The 21,391-nt window shown below is 45.6% G+C and overlaps 1 protein-coding gene across 1 annotated transcript; it reads right to left on the bottom strand.

Moving 5' to 3' along the window:
• Nucleotides 1-6,196: 6,196 nt before the first annotated feature.
• On the bottom strand, nucleotides 6,197-19,822 carry LOC118086062 (uncharacterized). The gene is made up of 6 exons (XM_035117295.2): nucleotides 19,729-19,822; nucleotides 12,899-13,041; nucleotides 10,906-11,190; nucleotides 9,196-9,375; nucleotides 7,935-7,993; nucleotides 6,197-6,392 (listed from the first exon to the last, which is right to left on the bottom strand). The coding sequence occupies exons 1-6, from the start codon at nucleotides 19,820-19,822 to the stop codon at nucleotides 6,197-6,199; spliced, it is 957 nt and encodes a 318-aa protein (XP_034973186.1).
• Nucleotides 19,823-21,391: the final 1,569 nt, after the last annotated feature.

Below are 21,391 nucleotides of genomic sequence, written 5' to 3'. Positions count from 1 at the left end.
GAATCAAGGACTAAAGGTGCTGTGTCCACCCAGGACCAAGATGACAAGAGACTCGCCGGCGTTTCAGACAGAGGTTTATCCCAGTCCAGTATCCAAACTGCACATCTAAAATGCATTTGCAGCACCGGAGTGGCCTCCCCGGGGCGCAAGCGTGGGGAGTGTGCATGGTGGTCTTGGGCTGCCCAGACCCGCCCCCCCTTTCTCGGCCTCACTCTTGGGGTCCAAAGGAAAGCAGAGCAAGACATTTGGCACCAGCTTGGGTGCAGGAGTTGCTGGAAGGAGGCAGACAAAGCACCTTAGCGACTCTGCTCCAGATTTGTGTAGGGTTCACTCCTGATACTTTTCTTCTCCCAAAAAATGTACCACAAGACAGCGGAGGTTTAGTATCAAGAGTTTTTCTTTTCCTAGATGGGCTCCCTTCCCACCTGCCCCTCGCTTCCCTTTGCAGCACAGGCAGAAACTGCCTTCTTGATCATTGGACGCCCTCTTGGTCTCGTCCGCTCTGTCCGCCGGAACCTGTCTTCGCATGCAGGGGAAGCCCCTAACTCACAGAGGGCTTGAGACCCATCGGCTCCCCTCACCTGGTTCAGCCGGCCAGTCAAAGCCATTTCTGGGGTGTGGCTGCTGTCGCTTCAAGGAGCCGCAGGTTAGAGCCAGGTGCACCCCAGAAGGAGCAAAATGTGGCCCCCCCACCAGAGGTACTGTCCCTCCCTTAACATCCCATACTCCCTGGTTCTGAATGGGGTAACTGTGGCCTTGAAGGACCAGGTGCGCAGCCTGGGAGTCATTTTGGACTCACAGCTGTCCATGGAGGCGCAGGTCAATTCTGTGTCCAGGGCGGCTGTTTACCAGCTCCATCTGGTACGCAGGCTGAGACCCTACCTGCCCGCAGACTTTCTCACCAGAGTGGTGCATGCTCTAGTTATCTCCCGCTTGGACTACTGCAATGCACTCTACGTGGGGCTTCCTTTGAAGGTGACCCAGAAACTGCAATTAATCCAGAATGAGGCAGCTAGACTGGTGACTTGGACCGGCCGCCAATACTACATAACATCGGTCCTAAGAGACCTACATTGGCTCCCAGTACGTTTCTGAGCACAATTCAAAGTGTTGGTGCTGACCTTGAAAGCCTTAAACGGCCTTGGCCCAGTATACCTGAAGGAGCGTGTCCACCTCCATCGTTCTGCCTGGACACTGAGGTCCAGCTCTGAGGGCCTTCTGGCGGTTCCCTCGCTGCGAGAAGTGAGGCTACAGGGAACCAGGCAGAGGGCCTTCTCGGTAGTGGCACCCGCCCTGTGGAACGCCCTCCCATCGGAGGTCAAGGAGATAAACCTGGCATTTAGAAAACACCTAAAGGCAGCCCTGTTTAGGGAAGTTTTTAATCTGTGATATTTTAATGTATTTTGTTATTTGTTGGAAGCCGCCCAGAGTGGCGGGGAAACCCAGCCAGATGGGCGGGGTATAAATAAATAAATAAATAAATAAATAAATAAATAAATAAATAAAATCCCATACACCCTGCATCTAAAATAACTCTCTTAGAATCTGTAGTTTGGTTGAGGGTGCTTGGAACTGCAGCGCTTAGAGGGGTAAACTACAGTTCCCAAGATTCTTGGGGGGGTGTGTGTGATGACACTGCAGCTGTTCCAAGTGCTGCAAATGTGCTTTGACTGTGTGGTATAGACTGGTCCCGTGCAAAGTGAGGACTGTACCGCTTTTTAAATTTTCCATTATATTTTGACAAAGTAATAATCAGAAATAAATAATAATAAAAATGTGCACCCCACCACTGAGACTATTCCATTGTAACTATCCAACCTCCCAAAATTCCAACCCCTCTTGCGACGGTTTGAACCCTTTCCGTTTTAACAGTACAAATTCAACAAATATCTTACATATCTCCTCGAAATCAGTTCTCCTGCATATTCCCCGTCTTATCTTAATGACACATGTCAATTTATCATTAATATCAGTAGTTTTATATCCCACGCCTCTTTATATCATTCTTCCATTTTATATTCTGCTTGTCCCTTCCACTTCCTGGCTATAATAATTTGTGCAGCTGTCAGTAAATTTGTGAGCAAGTCCTTCCTAGCCTGTGAACCTTCCATCCCATCAAAAATTGATAATACTACCTCTGGACTTTCAGTCAGCTTTAACCCAGTGATTTCTGTTATCTCCTTAAACACCCTTTGTCAGAAAAATTGTACACATTTACACTCCCACCACATGTAAACGTAAGTCCCAGTTTCCTGGTATCCCCTCCAACATAACCCCGAACATTCCTTGTTCATTTGATTTAATCTGACTGGTGTTATATACCATCTCCAAACTAATTTATAATTATTTTATTTTATTCTATTTTTTTAATTGGGTTTTATAGCAAAAAACAAAAACACATAATAACAAACCACATGGGTCAGACCCCATGTGGGATACAACACAGATGTACAAAATACAAACATACAAAAAGAATCACATACAAAAATGAAAAACAACATTACAAGGAAAAATAATAATAATATAATCCTGTTTACATATCTAAATCCCTGACATTGTTGACTTCCGCATGTCACTCCTAACTGCGTTTCATTGTATATCATCTTTAGTAATTTCTAAATCGTGATTCAAATCTTATTATAATTTACTTAACCAATTTTTACCTTGATTTCACATTTCATAGTCCATTCAAGACTTAATTAACACTTATATCTAAAACCTATTATATTAAAAAAGAGAAAGACAACAAAGAAATATCAACAAATCCTTTTCTACAACCCCTATATGCTTCCAAATCTTATTTTATTCTAATGGAGAACCTTGTAGTGTCCATGTCTGGCTCTGCGTGCTCGGAGGTTTTATGACTAGAGGTGCATAGAATGACGAGGAAGCAGGAGAAGAAGCATTGTTTTCCTCCCAAAAAGGAAACAGACTCTGTGCCACACTTCCAAATACTGCTTTTAGAAGTGGAAATAGGATTCTGTACTGCTCAGCCAGAGCAGACTTAAAGAGAGGTATCCGGGTGGCCAAAGAGGCGTACAGACAGCGGCTGGGGGATCACCTACAGAGTAATAACACCAGGCAGGTGTGGCAAGGTGTACAACAGGCATCCCCAAACTGCGGCCCTCCAGATGTTTTGGCCTACAACTCCCATGGTCCCTAGCTAACAGGACCAGTGGTCAGGGAAGATGGGAATTGTAGTCCAAAACATCTGGAGGGCCGAAGTTTGGGGATGCCTGGTGTACAGGAACTGACTGGGCAAAAACCCAAAGATTCCTTGGTGGATGAGGGAGGGGCATCCCTCGCAGAGGAGTTGAATGTCTTTTTTGCCCGCTTTGAAGCAACATCTGCAGCAACACCTGTGGAGGCTTGGCCACCATCACCACCGTCGCCCGCAAAGGAATGTGGTATTCAACGTGGAGGAAGGAGAGATGAGGAAGGTGCTGAAGGGAATCAACTCAAGGAAGGCTACAGGGCCAGATGGAGTAGCTGGAAGGGTCTTGAGAGACTGCGCAGACCAACTAGCAGGAGTCTTCACTGGGATTTTAAATCGATCCCTAGCCCAGGCTACTGTCCCATCTTGCCTGAAGTCTTCTATTATTGTTCCAGTACCAAAAAAAATCCAATCTGGAGAATCTGAACGACTTTCGTCCAGTAGCACTTACACCCATAATTATGAAGTGCTTTGAAAAGCTGGTACGAAATTATGTCATTGCCTGCCTACCAGAGGGATTGGACACAGTCCAATTTGCCTACAAAACGAAAAGATCAACAGAGGATGCCGTGGCGATTACCCTCCAAGCTGTTCTTGCATATTTGGAGCAGCGGTGGAGCTACGCCAGACTGCTTTTTGTAGATTTCAGCTCGGCATTCAATACCATTCTACCATGACGTCTGATTAACTAAATTGGGAAATCTGGGGCTCCCGCTATCACTCTGTGGGTGGATACTGGACTTTCTTTCAGATCGCTCCCAGAGGGTCTGGTTGGGCCCTTATATGTCTAACATGCTTAGGACTAACACAGGAACACCACAAAGATGTGTGCTTAGTCCGCTCCTTTATACTCTTTATACGTATGATTGTGTCGCTGCCCACCCTAGAAATAGGGTTGTCAAATTTGCAGATGACACAACCGTGATCGGGCTCATCTCTGATAAGGAGGGTGAAACGGACTATAGAGATGAGGTGGAGCGGCTGACAGAGTGGTGCAGAGTTAACAACTTGCTCATAAATACAAAGAAAACAAAGGGGCTTGTGGTGGACTTTAGGAGACAGAAGAACAAGGTCCAGCCATTTTTGATTGACGGAATTTGTGTGGCGAGGGTAACAACGTTTAGATTTCTAGGTATTGAGTTACAGGAGGATCTGTCCTGGAGTGTTAACACAAAGGGGCTTGTGAAGAAGGCACAGCAGAGACTGTATTTTTTTGAGAATTTTAAGGAAAAACCATCTTCCCCAAAAGCTGCTGCTTGCCTTCTATCACTGTGCCATACAGAGCGTGCTCACGTACGGTTTGTGTGTGTGGTACGGAAGCTGTACTTCCCAGGACAGAGCAGGGCTGTGTAGAATTATTAAAACAGCAGAGAGCATTATTGGCTGCTCACTCTCCACCTTAGAACAAATCTATACCATCTCAGAGGGAGCACTTGAAGGGGGAGGGTCTCACCTGACAGCTTCACTTGGCTTCACTGAATGGAGCCTCTGTTGCCAGGGGCAGTCTATCTTTCGCAAGCACATACCTACAGGGCGGTGGGATATCACCTTCAGGCTCTGCTGGTGGGTTTCCTGGAAAGCGTCTGGTTGGGCCACTGTGGGAAATGTGGGTGGATCTTTGGCCTGCTTCAACAAACTTGCTTCTCGCCAGGTTTTTAAAGGGTCTATAAGGCTGTGTTTCTGAACTCGCTGAGGCTTAGTATAGAGTAGAAATGTACTGCGCTGGGATGCCCAGGCAGCAAGGCCTGAATGCGGCTACAGTTCTTAGTTAAATTCCTTATTCTTTTACGGTGTTTTATTCCGCTGGACCTGTATTTTAAGTATTGTATATTGACTGTTAAAACCCCATATCAGTTGCTTTTATTGTTCATGTAGAGAATCATGCAGAATTTCTGGTTTAATATGCTGGCTGTTTGCCGTAATAAACCTTGACTTGACTTGACTTGACTTGAATGCCTTCACCTGAACTCAGAAGGACTTATTTCCAAGTAGAAATGCAAAGGTTTGCCCTGCTAATTTAAAAATATTTTGGAAAACGATCTCCCTGGTAAGTGTATGTCTGTGTATAGTGGAACAGCGAAAGCAGTAATGGCTTTATTTTCTACCCTTTAGAAAAAAGACTCAGATCCTTGGAAATGTTCATGGAATCCCATTGTTTTCAAGCTTCACTAAATGTGGATCCAATGGATGGATTTGCTTCTGGTGACACAGACTCTGCAAACTTAGGAAAAGTTTATTGTAAGATATTTCTGCAAGACACAGTGTTCTCAAACAAGGGATCTGGGGACAAGAGACACACAGTCCACATGCAGCTATAGACCGCTGTCGGACAAACGCTGGCATAAAATAAAACCAAAATAAATAAACCACAAGCATATGAATGTCTGGGAGGTGTAACTATAACATAGGCATAATGGTTAAACAATGAAGGAGTACAAAATATGGACCCAGTTATACCAAAGGAAAGTTATTAAAGCATTAATATGCCCTGAGTCACTATTTCAGGCATATTTGATCATAGGTTGGGGGGGGGCATCCTTGGTCATGTCCCTCCTTGCTTACAGAGGAAATAAAGTAAGCCCAAGCAGGTCCTAAACCATCCTTTTCCCTTATTAGTTTTCCCAGCAGGACAATATCCCAAGCAGTAAGCTTGGCCCTGTCTAAACTTCTCCCCAAAACATGCAATGGTCATTCTAGCTCAGGCATCCCCAAGCTGCGGCCCTCCAGATGTTTTGGCCTACAACTCCCATGATCCCTAGCTAACAGGACCAGTGGTCAGGGATGATGGGAATTGTAGTCCAAAACATCTGGAGGGCCGAAGTTTGGGGATGCCTGTTCTAGCTGCTTATAAGCAGGTGCACTATCGAGTCTTGAAGGTTGAAATGTTCCCCCCCCCAAAACCCCACATTTATTCATGTATTCGCCACCTCTTGACAAACTGGGGGAGACGTTGGCAAGCAGAATCCTCCTCCCTTTGGCTTGTTAAATGAAACTTCGTGTTTTGGGGGGCGCCTGCTCCAAACCCTTTAGGACCCCGCATTTGCAAGCTTGGATGGCAAAGACGGTGCGCAGCTCCCCGCTTCGGCTCCGGAAGGTATTTGTCTCGTATTGGTGAGGAATGCAGGAGCTGGAGATATCTTCGCCCCAGACAAGGCACTTGCCTTCGCTATGCGGGTCCCTGTGTTGATAAACAAAGCAGTGGGCAGTGAGAGCCAACGCCAGGCTAGGGCATCCTGTTATACCAACCTGGCTCCTTCCAGGTGTTGTAAGACTGCAACTCTACATGGGTTGAGGCTCCCGCTGGTGCAAAACACCAAGTCCAGACTGCTGGGGGGAGACAGGCGATCCCCGGCATGCAACTTGCTGGCTCCATCTGGTACACAGGCTGAGACCCTCCCTGGTGCATGCTCTAGCTATCTCCCGCTTGGACTACTGCAATGCGCTCTACGTGGGGCTACCTTTGAAGGTGACCCAGAAACTACAACGAATCCAGAATGTGGCAGCTAGACTGGTGACTGGGAGCAGCCGCCGTGACCATATAGCACCAGTCCTGAAAGACCTACATTGGCTCCCAGTACGTTTCCGAGCACAATTCAAAGTGTTGGTGCTCACCTTTAAAGCCTTAAACGGCCTCGGCCCAGTATGCCTGAAGGAGCGTCTCCACCCCCATCGTCCAGCCCAGACACTGAGGTCCAGCTCCAAGGGCCGTCTGGCGGTTCCCTCCCAGCAAGAAGGGAGGTTGCAGGGAACCAGGCAGAGGGCCTTCTCAGTGGTGGCCCCCGTCCTGTGGAGCACCCTCCCACCCTATGTCAAGGAAATAAACAATTAGCTGACTTTTAGAAGACATCTGAAGGCAGCCCTGTTGAGGGAAGTTTTGATGTCTGGTGTTTTATCGCATTATTATTATTATTATTATTATTAATAATAATAATAATAATTTTGTTGGGAGCTGCCCAGAGTGGCTGGGGAAGCCCAGGCAGAAGGGCGGGGTATAAATAATAAATTGTTGTTACTGCTGCTGCTGCTGCTGCTGTTGTCAAAAGCTTGCAGCGGTTGTCCCTACTCTTCTGGGCCAGGGTCAAAGATAGCAATGCTTCTGGTTACCAAATGCTGGAGAGCAGAGGAGGGAGAGATCATCTTGGTTGGCCGCTGTGAGATAAGGATGCTGGACTTTGATGGGCCATTGGTCTCATCCAGCAGGCTCTTCTTCTTATGTTCAAGGTTCCAAGATCACCATGTTTAGCGCACATATAATTATGTAACTTTTTTATGTACTTTATAATTATATACAAATCTTTGGCACAGGTTTGGAGGGGTGTTCCCAATGTTGGGGTTCGTAGTTCATAATCCCCAGCAAGCGCAAGTGTGGATGAGCCCAGCATTTTTTGGGGGGGAGCCTGGGTGAATGACCCACTTTGCAACTCTAGAAACCTCCCTGGGGCATCTCTTTTCCCCCAGTCTGTCACCCAATCCACAGGCAATAAACCGGCTGCTGTCAATCAGTGGGGAAATTAACAGGAACAATCTATTTGGATTCAGCTCTCAGTTGTTGCCATTGTGTGTGTGTGTGTGTGTGTGATCTCTCCTATGCTTGCACAGTGCACACCCTCCCCTTAGAGCAGTTTGTGGGCATGCATTTAGAACTGCAATTGTCACGTGTGTTTTTTTTGGATGTGCAGCTAGCACCTGTGCTCACACCTTTTGGGGCAGCTGTGCTTACCTTAGCAGGCAGGGGCTTCCAGGGGGACATTGGCCTAAGCACCTTCCCACATCAATTTCCTGGAAGATTTGAAACACAAAAGAAGAAGGGGAAATCACTTGCCAGTCTCCCACTGTCTTGGCAGGATGGTGGGAATTCAAAAGGATATGTGTCATTCACAAATACACCTTCTAGGAAACACCCCCCCCACACACACACACAAAATGAAGAAGGCAAACACAGCTTGTCTTTGCAACAGGAAACCGGGGGGGGGGGGGCACATTTAGCCAAACATCATATTCCCAGAGAAGTTATTATTCTGGAGTTTTATCGCTGCAGAAAACAGCACACAGAAAAGGAGAGCCCTTAAAAGTTGAGCACGTACTAACACCAAACTGGGAGGGGTAGCTCAGAAGATAAAATCCAGATACAAGCTGACTTTAGCAGGTTGGGGGATTGGGCCCAGACGAACAAAAATGAATTTCAACAGGGACAAATGTAAGGTCCCGCACTTAAAAATAAACAGATGCACAATAATAGGATGTTGGGGGGGAGGCACCTGGCTTGACAGCAGGACGTGCAAAAATGATCTAGGGGTTTTAGTCAACCGTGAGCTTAACGTGAGCCAACAGCAAGATGCAGCGGCAAAAAAGGCGAATGCAATTCTATGCTAGCATGGCGTCCAAATCAAGGGAAGTAATAGTATCCCACTCTATTCTGAGCTCCCCTGTTTAAGAGGGATATTGACAAGCTGGAAGGTGTGCAGAGGAGGGCGACCAAGATATTTGAAGATGGCTCTCATATCTCCTCTCAGTCTACTGTTTTCCAGGCTAAACATACCCAGCTCCTTCAACCTTCAACCAGTCAAGGGTCTGGAAACCAAGCCTGATGAGGAACGGTTGAAGGAGCTGGGTATGTTTAGCCTGGAAAACAGGAGACTGAGAGGAGATATGAGAGCCATCTTCAAATATCTTAAGGGCTGTTCTTTTGCCTTGGTCAAACCACACCTGGAATACTGTGTCCAATTCTGGGCACCACAATTTAAGAAGGATGTTGACAAGCTGGAAGGTGTGCAGAGGTGGGTGTCTGAGATGATTTAGGGTCTGGAAAGCAAGCCTGATGAGGAACGGTTGAGGGAGTTGGATAGGTTTAGCCTAGAGAGGAGGAGACTTGCTTTCCTTTATCATCTTGGTTAGCTGATGGGAGCTGATGGGAGTTGGGAGTCCACCCAATAAACGTGAGCGGGCTTTGCAACGGAAGCAGGAAGAAGTGGCACCCGCACCTTAATCAGCTCCAGCTTTTCTCCCGCAGAGTTGAGCACCACTTCATAGTAGGATTCCACGTGGGAGACCCGGTAACAGGGCTCCCTCAGCTGGCAGCTCCCCAGGATCTGGACCGCACGGTGCCCATTTGGGGTCTTCATCAGAACGGAGTCGAAATCCGTAGGCAGGCAGAAAAGCCCCTCTGGGGGGGAAAGGAGGGTTCCCACCATTACAAACAGGGCCAGATTTATGTATAAGCTAAGCAAGCTGTAGCTTAGGGCAGGCACCCCCAAACTTCGGCCCTCCAGATGTTTTGGACTACAATTCCCATCTTCCCCGACCACTGGTGGTCCTGTTAGCTAGGGATCATGGGAGTTGTAGGCCAAAACATCTGGAGGGCCGCAGTTTGGGGATGCCTGGCTTAGGGCCCCACGCTCTTGGGGGCCCCCAAAAAAATTAAAGGGGAGAAAAACTGTATGTACATTTCCAAAATATAATATAAAAAGCAAATAAAACAAAACCTATATACAGCAATAGTGTTTTTGTGTTGTGTAGGCTTCTAGGATGTAAGTCATGGGCCCCGCCTGCTAGCCTGCTCCCTGAAATATCACTGGTTTGATCATTTCTATATCAATTACTTTGATAAAGTACATATTTTGTTATGTGCAAATGGCTTTAGGTACTTATTAGGTCCATAAATTACCATAAAGCATATATTCAACACAAAAAACAGCGACAAATTGTTGTTGACAAAGGACAGCAGGACATATAAAGGGCCCCATTACCTTCAGTAGCTTAGGGCCTCATCAAACCTAAATCTGGCCCTAAACCTGAAGGAAATAAAGTTCATTTCGACTGTGTTTCTTGAGCTTTCTTTCCTTCAGGTTTAGGGCCAGATTTAGGTTTGATGAAGGTAATGGGGCCCTTTATATGTCCAACTGTCATAGAATCATAGAATCATCGAGTTGGAAGAGACCACAAGGGCCATCCAGTCCAACCCCCTGCCAAGCAGGAAACACCATCAAAGCATTCTTGACATATGCCTGTCAAGCCTCTGCTTAAAGACCTCCAAAGAAGGAGACTCCACCACACTCCTTGGTAGCAAATTCCACTGCCGAACAGCTCTTACTGTCAGGAAGTTCTTCCTAATGTTTAGGTGGAATCTTCTTTCTTGTAGTTTGAATCCCTTGCTCCGTGTCCGCTTCTCTGGAGCAGCAGAAAACAACCTTTCTCCCTCCTCTATATGACATCCTTTTATATATTTGAACATGGCTATCTTATCACCCCTTAACCTTCATTGTCCATTGTCAACAACAAATTGTCGCTGTTTTTTGTATTGAATATATATGCTCTATGGTAATTTATGGACCTAATAGGTATCTAAAGCCATTTGCACATGTTGCCCTGCAACCAGTCCATGCAAAATGTAGGCAGCAGGTGTCAAGGAAATAAACAACTATCTGACACCTGAAGGCAGCCCTGTTCAGGAAAGTTTTTAATGTTTGATGTTTTATTGTGTTTTTAATATTCTGTTGGGAGCCGCCCAGAGTGGCTGGGGAAACCCAGCCAGATGGGCGGCGTATAAATAAGAAATTATTATTATTATTATTATTATTATTATTATTATTATTATTATTATTATGCCCTATCGATTTCCCCGGCAGATGACATCAATTGCTCCTGCTCTGAAAAGGGTCCCGGAGCTCCAATCCACAATACCTTTGCCTCACATTACCTTTGGGCTGTTCTGGATTGGAACACCTGCCGACGTCCAATGTCTGTTCCAGAGGGGAGTCTGGGAAGAAGGTTTTCAGAGACGGCAGCCGGAGACATTCTGATGGGCTAGCGTTGCACTGGCAGCTCTCAATGACCTCCACCTGTCGAACGCCTTCCAGAAGCAGGAACTCCTGCACCCGGATGCTGCTGGGCTCGCAGCGGTAATTCGCCGGGCAGGAATGCTCCAACCTGGTGGAGGGTTCGGATCCTGCGAGAGAGCTGGGGAGCCTCTCCTGTAGCTGGAAGGAAGAGTAAGAAGAAGAAAGGGGGGGAAAGCTAAGCTTTTTGGGTATTATATGCAATTAACAGCAGGGGAGAAATTATAGAATTGGGATTTAAAATTTACAGCATGTTATACTGGACCATAAAGAAGGCTGATCGCTGAAGAATTGATGCTTTTGAATTATGGCGCAGGAGGAGACTCTTGAGAGTCCCATGGACTACAAAAAGATCAAACCTCTCCATTCTGAAGGAAATCAGCCCTGAGTGCTCACTGGAAGGACAGATCGTGAAGCTGAGGCTCCAATACTTTGGCCACCTCATGAGAAGAGAAGACTCCCTGGAAAAGACCCTGATGTTGGGAAAGATGGAGGGCACTAGGAGAAGGGGACGTCAGAGGACAAGATGGTTGGACAGTGTTCTCGAAGCTACGAACATGAGTTTGACCAAACTGCGGGAGGCAGTGCAAGACAGGAGTGCCTGGCGTGCTATGGTCCATGGGGTCACGAAGAGTCGGACACGACTAAACGACTAAACGACAACAATACGTTGAAAGAAAACTATGTGAAAATGATGTACCATATTTAACACCCAGTAAACTAGCAAACAGGTATAATACAGGGTCAAATACATGTTGGAAATGTAAGGAAAAAGAAGACAACTTTTAATCATATGTGGTGGACGTGTAAGGTACTAAAAGAATTTTGGGAAATGATATATAATGAACTGGAAAAAAAACCTTTTTCTTAAAAACCTGAGGCCTTTCTTTTAGGAATCCCAGGTGCCGAAATCCCAAGGGAGCAGAAAAGATTATTTGTGTATGTGACCACGGCTGTGCAAATGTTATTGGCCCGGAGATGGAAAGAAGATAAAGTCCCAACCAGAGAAGAATGGCAGATCAAGTTGATGGACTTATTCCAAAATGGCAAAAAATGACCGGAAGAATCAGAAATCGGGAAGACCAAAATTTTAATCAGGGGGAAATTTATAGTGACCTTAAAAACCATTGTAAACAGTTAAAATCATTAATAGGATTGGAATAACACTTGTAGTTCAATGGTGAATTTTGGACATAACGGAGACGTAGAAGATTTGGATTGTATTGTAAAAGATGCAGGAGGAAATGGCAAAACAATAGGACCCACAAAGGGGACGAGCGAAGTCCAGGAGAGTCTATAGAACCTTGTTTTTTATGTTGTATGTTGGATATGTGATTGTAAAACTTTAGTTTGAGAAACCAAATGAGGAAGAAGAAGAAGAAGAAGAAGAAGAAGAAGAAGAAGAAGAAGAAGAAGAAGAAGAAGAAGAAGAAGAAGAAGAAGAAGAAGAAGAAGAGGAGGAGGAGGAGGAGGAGGAGGAGGAGGAGGAGGAGGAGAAGAAGAAGAAGAAGAAGAAGAAGAAGAAGAAGAAGAAGAAGAAGAAGAAGAAGAAGAAGAAGAAGAAGAAGAAGAAGAAGAAGAAGAAGAAGATATTCCGCAAGGCAGTGGAGGTTTAGGGTCAGTCCCAGCTCTCTTCCAACAAACTACAGTTCTCAGGGTTCTTTGATGTGCTTCAAATGTATGGCGTTTACACAGCTGTCGAGTATCAGCGAGGATCACGCCCCTGCCCTGATATTCTCCTTTAGTTTCTTTAGTTGCTAGAATTCCACTGAGGAGGAGGAAAATGGTCAGCCAGGGACCAGTGTCCACTGGCTTCCTGTGCTCTTAAAATAAAAAACAGACCCCGTACCCGTACCCTTTTGGCTTTGAGGAAGTCCAGCATGGAGGTTTGTCGGGAGATGCCGGCGAAACCTGATGCGCGCTTTCTTGGAGTAACACCACAGTGCGCCTGGCAGGTGCCCAGGTCGAAGCTCACCGGGCTGCCAGAGAGATCTGGGTAGAAAAACAAAGGAAAGGATGTTTGTATAATAATAATAATACCTTTATTGTCAATGTACAACCTGTGAACTATGAAATTAACCGAGCCTCCCTCCCCACCCCCCAAACACTCAATCTCATTGCACTCTGTGTGCTTGTCGCACAACAACCTCAAAAGGCAGTTGCACTAAATTATTTTCCGTTCAGCAGTCTAACAGCCCACGGATAGAAACTGTTTTTTAGCCTGTTGGTACGACTGATTATAGAATCATAGAATCATAGGGTTGGAAGAGACCACAAGGGCCATCCAGTCCAACCCCCTGCCAAGCAGGAAACACCACCAAAGCATTCTTGACAGATGCCTGTCAAGCCTCTGCTTAAAGACCTCCAAAGAAGGAGACTCCACCACACTCCTTGGTAGCAAATTCCACTGCCAAACAGCTCTTACTGTCAGGAAGTTCTTCCTAATGTTTAATGTAGCTTGCCAAAGCTGGTCAAAGGCACTCTTTGCCATGGAGAACCCTTAGGCCTCTAGCAGCAAAGATGTATCGGCTGTTAACCAGAAGGTGGGTGATATGAGACAACCCAGAAACACCTGCAGGCAGGATTCCTGCATTTGCGGGGGGTTGGACTAGATGACCCTCGGGTCCCTTCCAACTCTACAAGTTTATGATTCTATGAAAGAATGCCCCCCCCCCCCGCCAAGCTACACACCAGGTCCTTCAGAGGAGGTACAGCCCCATCCAGAACAAGTGACTTGCCTATCTCCCAGACACACACACACACACACACACACACACACACACACACACACACACACCACCTATCTTCCAAAGACTCCAGCGCAGTTTATTTTCTGGGCTAACATCTGGTGGCCTCGCTCCAGCAGTTGCGAGCTCTTTTTAAAAATCCGTATTTTCAGCAGAAAGCAAAGCCACACATTAACGGCATTTCGGAACATTGTTTTATAGCGCTGCCCTGAATTGCTTCCACCCTTCCCCTTAATTACTTGGTCAGATTTGTAAACAAAAAAAAACCCATAAAAATTAGGAAGAAAACTGCACATTCCTTAGCCGTTTTTTTTTTCACCTCCTTCACAACAAACTGAAAGAGCAGCCTTGGAAGCAAGAAAACCTTTATTCAGAGATGTCCTTGCAAGCTCATCTCTGCTCCCCAGGCCCCCCCCCCATCTGATCCTTTTGTCTATTTGACACTCTACAGATTAGGTCTCCCACCGGTTTGCTAATCTAATACCTGGTCCTGGTTTCACACCCTATTAACACAGCTGACAGTGAAAGGAATGGTGAATAGTCGTCACAAACTGGTCTTAGGTGAAATGTCTGAATGCTTGGTTTTTTGTTTTTGTTTTAAACTATTTTTTATTTGTTGTACATCTTTTATTTTAACCTTGTCTTTCAACCAAAGCGCATTTCTTCCCCAAAGAAACCTGGGAACTATAGTTTGACCGTCGTTTAATAGGCGCAATATGGGTATTGACGCAGCACTCAGTTGAACTACAGAACTCACTAACTCAGGAAGCCGTGGCTTGGTTCAGACCCTCCAAGTGCCCCTATTTTCCTTTTCTTTAATAAACATTTTTATTAGATTTTCTAATTTAAAATACCTAATCCATCTTCCAATTATACAAATTATAAAAACATCAATTAAACATTTTCCCAAATCTTCTGCCAAATTATACAAATTTATCAACTTCCCATGCTCCAGACTCAGAAGGCCCCTGGCCCAATGTTTAATGTTTTGTTATGTTTTTATACGTTTGAAGTCGCCCAGAGTGGCTGGGGCAACCCAGTCAGATGGTTGGGGTATAATAACAATAATAACAATAACAATAATAATGGAATTGATGCTTTTGAATTATGGTGCTGGAGGAGACTCTTGAGAGTCCCATGGACTGCAAGAAGATCAAACCTATCCATTCTGAAGGAAATCAGCCCTGAGGGCTCACTGGAAGGACAGATCCTGAAGCTGAGGCTCCAATACTTTGGCCACCTCATGAGAAGAGAAGAATCCTTGGAAAAGACCCTGATGTTGGGAAAGATTGAGGGCACTAGAAGGGGACGACAGAGGACGAGATGGTTGGACAGTGTTCTCGAAGCTACGAACATGAGTTTGACCAAACTGCGGGAGGCAGTGGAAGACAGGAGTGCCTGGCGTGCTCTGGTCCATGGGGTCACGAAGAGTCGGACACGACTAAACGACTAAACAACAACAACAATAATAATAATGGAATAGAAGCAAGGAGAAGAAGCTATGGCTTCTGGGATCCGGTGAGATCATGCCAGAATCTGGAAGCAGCAGCCATGCGATCCCAGAAAGCAAGGTTCAGTGGAGCGTCAGTGGGAGGCAGTGAAATGAGTCACCCCTGAAGGGTGGCGCTGTCACTGTGGTCTAAACCACTGAGCCTCTTGGGCTTGCCGATCAGAAGGTCGGCGGTTCGAATCCCCGCGAAGGAGTGAGCTCCCATTGCTCAGTCCCAGCTCCTGCCAACCTAGCAGTTCGAAAGCACGCCCAAAAGTGCAAGTAGATAAATAGGAAGGTAAACAGAGTTTCCATGCGCTCTGGTTTCTGTCACGGTGTCCTGTTGCACCAGAAGTGGTTTAGTCCTGCTGGCCACATGACCTGGGCAGCTCTTTGTGGACAAACGCCGGCTCCCTCGGCCTGAAAGCGAGATGAGCACCGCAACCCCATGGTATATATTCTACATAAAATATTGAGGGTTTTTTGTTGTTGTTGTTTGCTAAACTCCAGCAATATACACCCTAAGTGTGTGCAGAACTCAGCCGGGGAGGCATTGCAAAGCAAAATGTCTGCTGGTAAGGAGATTGTCCCAATTGTCCAGTCATTGGAGGTTTCCCCAAGAGCTTTTCTTGGAGATACAGTGAAGACCTCACTTGGAAAAAACAATATAACTCAGGTGGTTAGGAAAACCCAAAAGAGACTCCATTTCCTCAGGGTCTTGCGGAAGAACAATGTTAAACAACAATTGATGACCTCCTTCTACCTCTATGAATGTCCTCTCTTATTGTAACACAGTGTGGTACGTTGGCTTGACAGCCACGGACAGAAAGTCTTTACCGAGGGTGGTGAACCTGGCACACGATATCATGGGCTGTCCCCTGAGCCCACTAGATGACATCGCAAGGTATCGTTGCCTTAGGAGAGCAAGAAAAATTCTCAGGGACGATTCAAACCCCAGGCAGCACCTCTTTAATCTTCTATATACTTTTATATCTCCTGCCCAAGGGTAGAAGATTAAAGAGGTGCTGCCCGGTGTTTGAATCGTCCCTGAGAATTTTTCTCGCTCTCCTAAGGCAACAATCCCTTGTGATGTTTGTATCTTGGATTCAAACTACAGTACAAGAAAGAAGGATTCCACCTAGACATTAGCTTATACATAAATCTGGCCCTAGAGGCCTAAGGGTTCTCCATGGCAAAGAGTGCCTTTGACCAGCTTTGGCCAGCTACATTAAACATTAGGAAGAACTTCCTGACAGTAAGAGCTGTTTGGCAGTGGAATTTGCTACCAAGGAGTGTGGTGGAGTCTCCTTCTTTGGAGGTCTTTAAGCAGAGGCTTGACAGACATATGTCAAGAATGCTTTGATGGTGTTTCCTGCTCAGCAGCGGGTTGGACTGGATGGCCCTTGTGGTCTCTTCCAACTCTACGATTCTATGATTCTACGGCCATTTCTCAACAGGGATAGCCTGACCACCGTAGGCACCGGTAAGAAGAAGAAGCAAAGACCACCAGTGTGGAAGCAATGGTTCTTCAACATCAACTTCGTTGGACTGGCCGTATTGTTCGGATGCCTAATTATTGTCTTCCAAAGCAACTACTCTATTCTGAACTTCAAAATAGAAAGCGTAATGGCTGATGGTCAACAAAAGAGGTTTAAAGACTCTCTCACTCAAGGCAAACCTTTAAAAATGTAGCATAAGCACCGACAACTGGGAAACACTGGCCCGTGTGAGCGCTCCAGTTTGAGAACAGCCTTTACCAAAGGTGTCATGGGCTTTGAAGACACTCGAACTCAGGACACAAAGGAGAAAGGTGCTAAGAGGGAGGCATGCTTGACAAATCCACACCGTGATCAACTCCCACCCAGAAACCTATGTCCCCACTGTGGAAGGACGTGGGGATCCAGATTTGGCCTCTGCAGTCACTTACGGACTCATTGTTAAGACCGTGTTCATGGAAGACAATCTTACTTGGCTACGAGAGATTGCCAAAGAAGTAGAAGTTAAATCTTGGCTGCAGGGAGACACAGGTACAAAGGCTGCCCTTATCTTTTGGACTAGCTCCACCTTCTGGTGGCAAAGAAACACAACATCCCCGATGGCCATAGAGCGGTGATGCCCAAACTTGGCCCTCCAGCTGTTTTGGGACTACAACTCCCTTCATCCCTAGCCACTGGTCCTGTAAGCTAGGGATGGTGGGAGTTGTAGTCCCAAAACAGCTGGAGGGCCAAGTTTGGCCATCACTGGCATAAAAGAATGACAGCCCATCCCTGATCAATTCCTGAACTGGATGAAACTTCTGTTAAGATGACCTTAACAGATCAGAGAAGACGGTCCATTATCTGAGTGTCGACTCAGGACCCTAAACTGTTTTTATATTTAATTCCCATTTTCTTCCGTGTATATTATAATGTTCTCTTGTTGCTATGGCTATTGGCTGAGGCGGATAAAGTTTCTATTGATTTATTAACAGATCGGGGACCTCGGCACAGGCTGGCAAAATGAATTTCAGCAGGGACAAAGGTAAGGTCCTGCATTTGGGCAGGAGAACCAAATGTACAAATATAGGATGAGGGGAATGCAAAGATTGCTCCCGCCTCAAAACCCCCACAAACAAACCCAATGAGTCTGAATTCACACCTGGTTCTTAAGACCTGGAGGGGTTGGTGTTTTTCCAGGTTTTTTTGTTTGTTTTTTTGCATTTCTGACATCTGCAATGCAAATGTCAAAGCAACAGCTGGGGGCTCTGACCTTTATACATGATATGTTTCTACTGGTTCTGGATAAGGAAGGTCGAAGGCTTAAAAAGGTCGAGATTCAGACTTTATTGCTATTATAATAATTATAATTTTTTAAAAAGAAAATTCTTCCAAGCACTCTATGGGCCTCTGCATTTGACTCCTCTTTTGCTCTTCTTCCATTTATTTTAAACGAAAATACTGTACAGGAACAGACAAGCAAATGGAATATCACACATATTTAAAGCGCCGGAGTATAAGAGATGCGATTGAAATATTACATGTGCCATCGTTCAAGGCTGCGATCCTATGCGCACTTACCTTTGAGTAAGTCAGTCTGACCCCAGTGTTACCCTCCCCTAAGGCTTTATCCTACAGATATTTAAATGCACTGGTAGATTCCTAATTTTAACGTTGTATTTAATCTGCATTTTAATTGAATTGTTTTTTTATGCTTGCTTTGATATTCTTGCTGTTAGCCACCCTGAGCCCGGTCTTGACTGGGAAGGGCGGGGTATAAATATTATTATTATTATTATTATTATTATTATTATTATTATTATTATTATGTCCCAGAGAAATTGGCGGGGCTTACTTCCGAGTATAAATGTATAAGCTTGCTCCCAGAAGTAAGCTTCCCCTGACTAGAGGACTGCGGGTGGGGTGGGGTGGGGGGAGCCTGCTACAAAGCATAGGAAAAAAAGGGGAGGTGGTTTATATAAGTGGGAAACAGTTTACAGTACATATGGTCTGTATGCATCTAAACCAGTGGTTTTATTTTATTTGACTGGTCCATCGATCAATTGATTGCATTTACACCCAAAATTTTCCTCTATGGAGCTCAACGTGGTTTACATAGTTCTCCGCCTTCTTTGTTAATTCCCACAACCCTGTGAGGGAGGTTAGGCGTGGAGCAGGGGTAGGCAACCTAAGGGCCGGGGGCCGGATGTGGCCCAATCGCCTTCTCAACAAACGGTCCGGGAATCAGCGTGTTTTACATGAGTAGAATGTGTGCTTTTATTTAAAATGCATCTCTGGGTTATTTGTGGGGCATAGGAATTCGTTCATTCCCCCCCCCCCAAAAAAATATAGTCCGACCCCCCACAAGATCTGAGGGACAGTGGACTGGCCCACGGCTGAAAAAGGTTGCTGACCCCTGGCGTAGAGTGAGTGGCTGGCCAAAGCTTAAGGGCAGAGTGGGAATTTGAACCCACCTCCACGTTCAACTACTGTACCACGTTAAAAGTGACACCGATTCATGAATCGTTGTATTTTTAAATTCGTAATAATTAACATTTGATGGGCAATATATTTGGCTGATCCTTGCCTGTTCTGGTTTTTTCCCCCTCCCCATATTTTTAATTCATTCATTCACCCCATATTTTCATTAATGTTGGCATTTGTTCATTCATTTTCTTGGGAAGGGGAGAGACTTTCATTTTTCTCTCAAGGCTGTTTCCTTGGTTGCGACCACCTCAAAGCCTTGCGAGCAGTGTTAAAGCCAGAGATCAAATCCATGCTGTGCATTTAAGTCCATACAGTCTTCTTTCCATAAAAAAATTTGGGAACTGTAGTTTCGCTAGGCGCAAACTACGGCTCCCCGGAGTGCAGGGTGAAAAAGTGGGATGTTAAAGTTTAAAATGAAACAAGCGAAGGGAACCAGAATAAAGAGTAGCTGGAAGAGAACCTCGCTTTCCGGACGACTCACCGTGTCCAATGTAGACGGACCGCACTTGCCTTTTGCAGCATCCATGCTTGGCAAAGAGGTTTCTTCCTTCGTGGAGCTGGCTGGTGGCTCTCATGCCTAGAGAGTTACAAATCACAACACACAGGTTGTGCCAGCTTAACACCCAGGAAAGCCTTTAAGGGAAACTAAAGGAACGGCTCAGTCAGCAGAGCACGAGGCTCTTAATCCCAAGGTTGTGGGTTTGAGGACCAAGTTGGGCAAAAAAGGGGGATTGGTCTAGAGGACCCTTGTGATCCCTTCCATACAGAGCCGGATTTAGGTTTGATGAGGCCCTAAACTACTGAAGGTAATAAAAGTACTGTGGTACCTTGGTTTACAAACACAGTTGGTTCTGGAAGTCTGTACTTAACCTGAAGCGTACTTAACCCGAAGCCAACTTTCCCATTGAAAGTAATGGAAAGTGGATTAATCTGTTCCAGACAGGTCCGCAGAGTACTTAAACTGAAAATATTCAAACCGAGGTGTACTTAAACCGAGGTATGACTGTAAAGGTAAAGGGACCCCTGACCGTTAGGTCCAGTCGCGGACGACTCTGGGGTTGCGGCGCTCATCTCGAACCGCCGACCTTCCGATCGGCAAGCCCTAGGTTCAGTGGTTTAGACCACAGCGCCACCCGCGTCCCTACTGAAGGTAATGGGGTCCTTTATACATCCAGCTGTCCTTTGTCAACAACAAATTGTCACTGTTTTTTGTGTTGAATATATGCTATATGGTCATTCATGGACCTAATAGGTATCTAAAGTCATTTGCACATAACAAAATATGTATTTTCTCAAAGGAATTGTTGAAAAGTCCATGCAGAATGTAGGCACCCTATTTATTTATTTATTTAGAGAGAAATGAGGAAACCAGTGATATTTTAGGGAGCCGGCTAGCAGGGGGGGGGGGCCATGACTTACATCACAGGAGCCTACACAGCACAAAACACTGTTGCTTTATGTAGGTTTTATTTTTTTGTTTTTATCTTATATTTTGAAAATGTACATCCAGGTGTTTTTTCCTTTAATGAGGGGGGGGGGCAAGAGAGTGGGGCCCTAAGCTATAGCTTGTTTAGCTTATAGGTAAATCTGGCACTGCTTCCATACAATTCTATGATTCCATGAATATCAAGGTTAACCATCTGGCTGTCAAAAGCTGCTTACATACAATGCATCTAAAGCACATAGTCATAGCTGTCAAGTTTCCCCTTTTCTCGCGAGGAAGCCTATTCAGCATAAGGGAACTTCCCTTAAAAAAAGGGAGAACTTGACAGCTATGCACATAGCCCTGCCCCCCCAAGAATCCTGGGAGTTGTAGTTTGTAAAAGGTGCCGGGAATTGTGGGGGTTGAACTACAGTTCCCAGGACTCTTTGCAGGAAGGGAAGCCATGTGCAGATTTAACTCATATTTGGCTCCAGGTGTATTTCAGAGTTTTTCCCCCAGTGAACTTTGTTAAACAAAACTTCTTTGTCCCAAGCCCTAGGTTCTTTGTGGCTCCTTGCATTTACTTCCTTACCTGCTTTCCTAGAGTTAGATCCGCTTTGTCAGATGAAGAAAAATAACACTCTGTTGTAGCTGTTGACTTTATGGGCTGTATCCAAGTAAGTTCTACTCAAAGTAGAGCCAGTTAAATGAATGGGCTTAA

The sequence above is a fragment of the Zootoca vivipara genome, chromosome 6 (genome assembly GCF_963506605.1).
Source record: "Zootoca vivipara chromosome 6, rZooViv1.1, whole genome shotgun sequence".
In the NCBI taxonomy this organism is placed as follows: Eukaryota; Metazoa; Chordata; class Lepidosauria; order Squamata; family Lacertidae; genus Zootoca; species Zootoca vivipara.
This window is presented reverse-complemented; position numbering and strand designations above follow the sequence as displayed.

What these genes read in the sequence shown, in the direction of transcription:
- LOC118086062 (XM_035117295.2), bottom strand. Translation starts at nt 19,822, where the DNA reads ATGAGAGCCACCAGCCAGCTCCACGAAGGAAGAAACCTCTTTGCCAAG. An exon ending in AAAAGCTGGAGCTGATTAAG is followed by an intron (nt 7,994 to 9,195) that starts GTGCGGGTGCCA and finishes CAAATCTTCCAG; the next exon opens with GAAATTGATGTGGGAAGGTG. An exon ending in GGAAGCCCCTGCCTGCTAAG is followed by an intron (nt 6,393 to 7,934) that starts GTAAGCACAGCT and finishes TTATCAACACAG; the next exon opens with GGACCCGCATAGCGAAGGCA.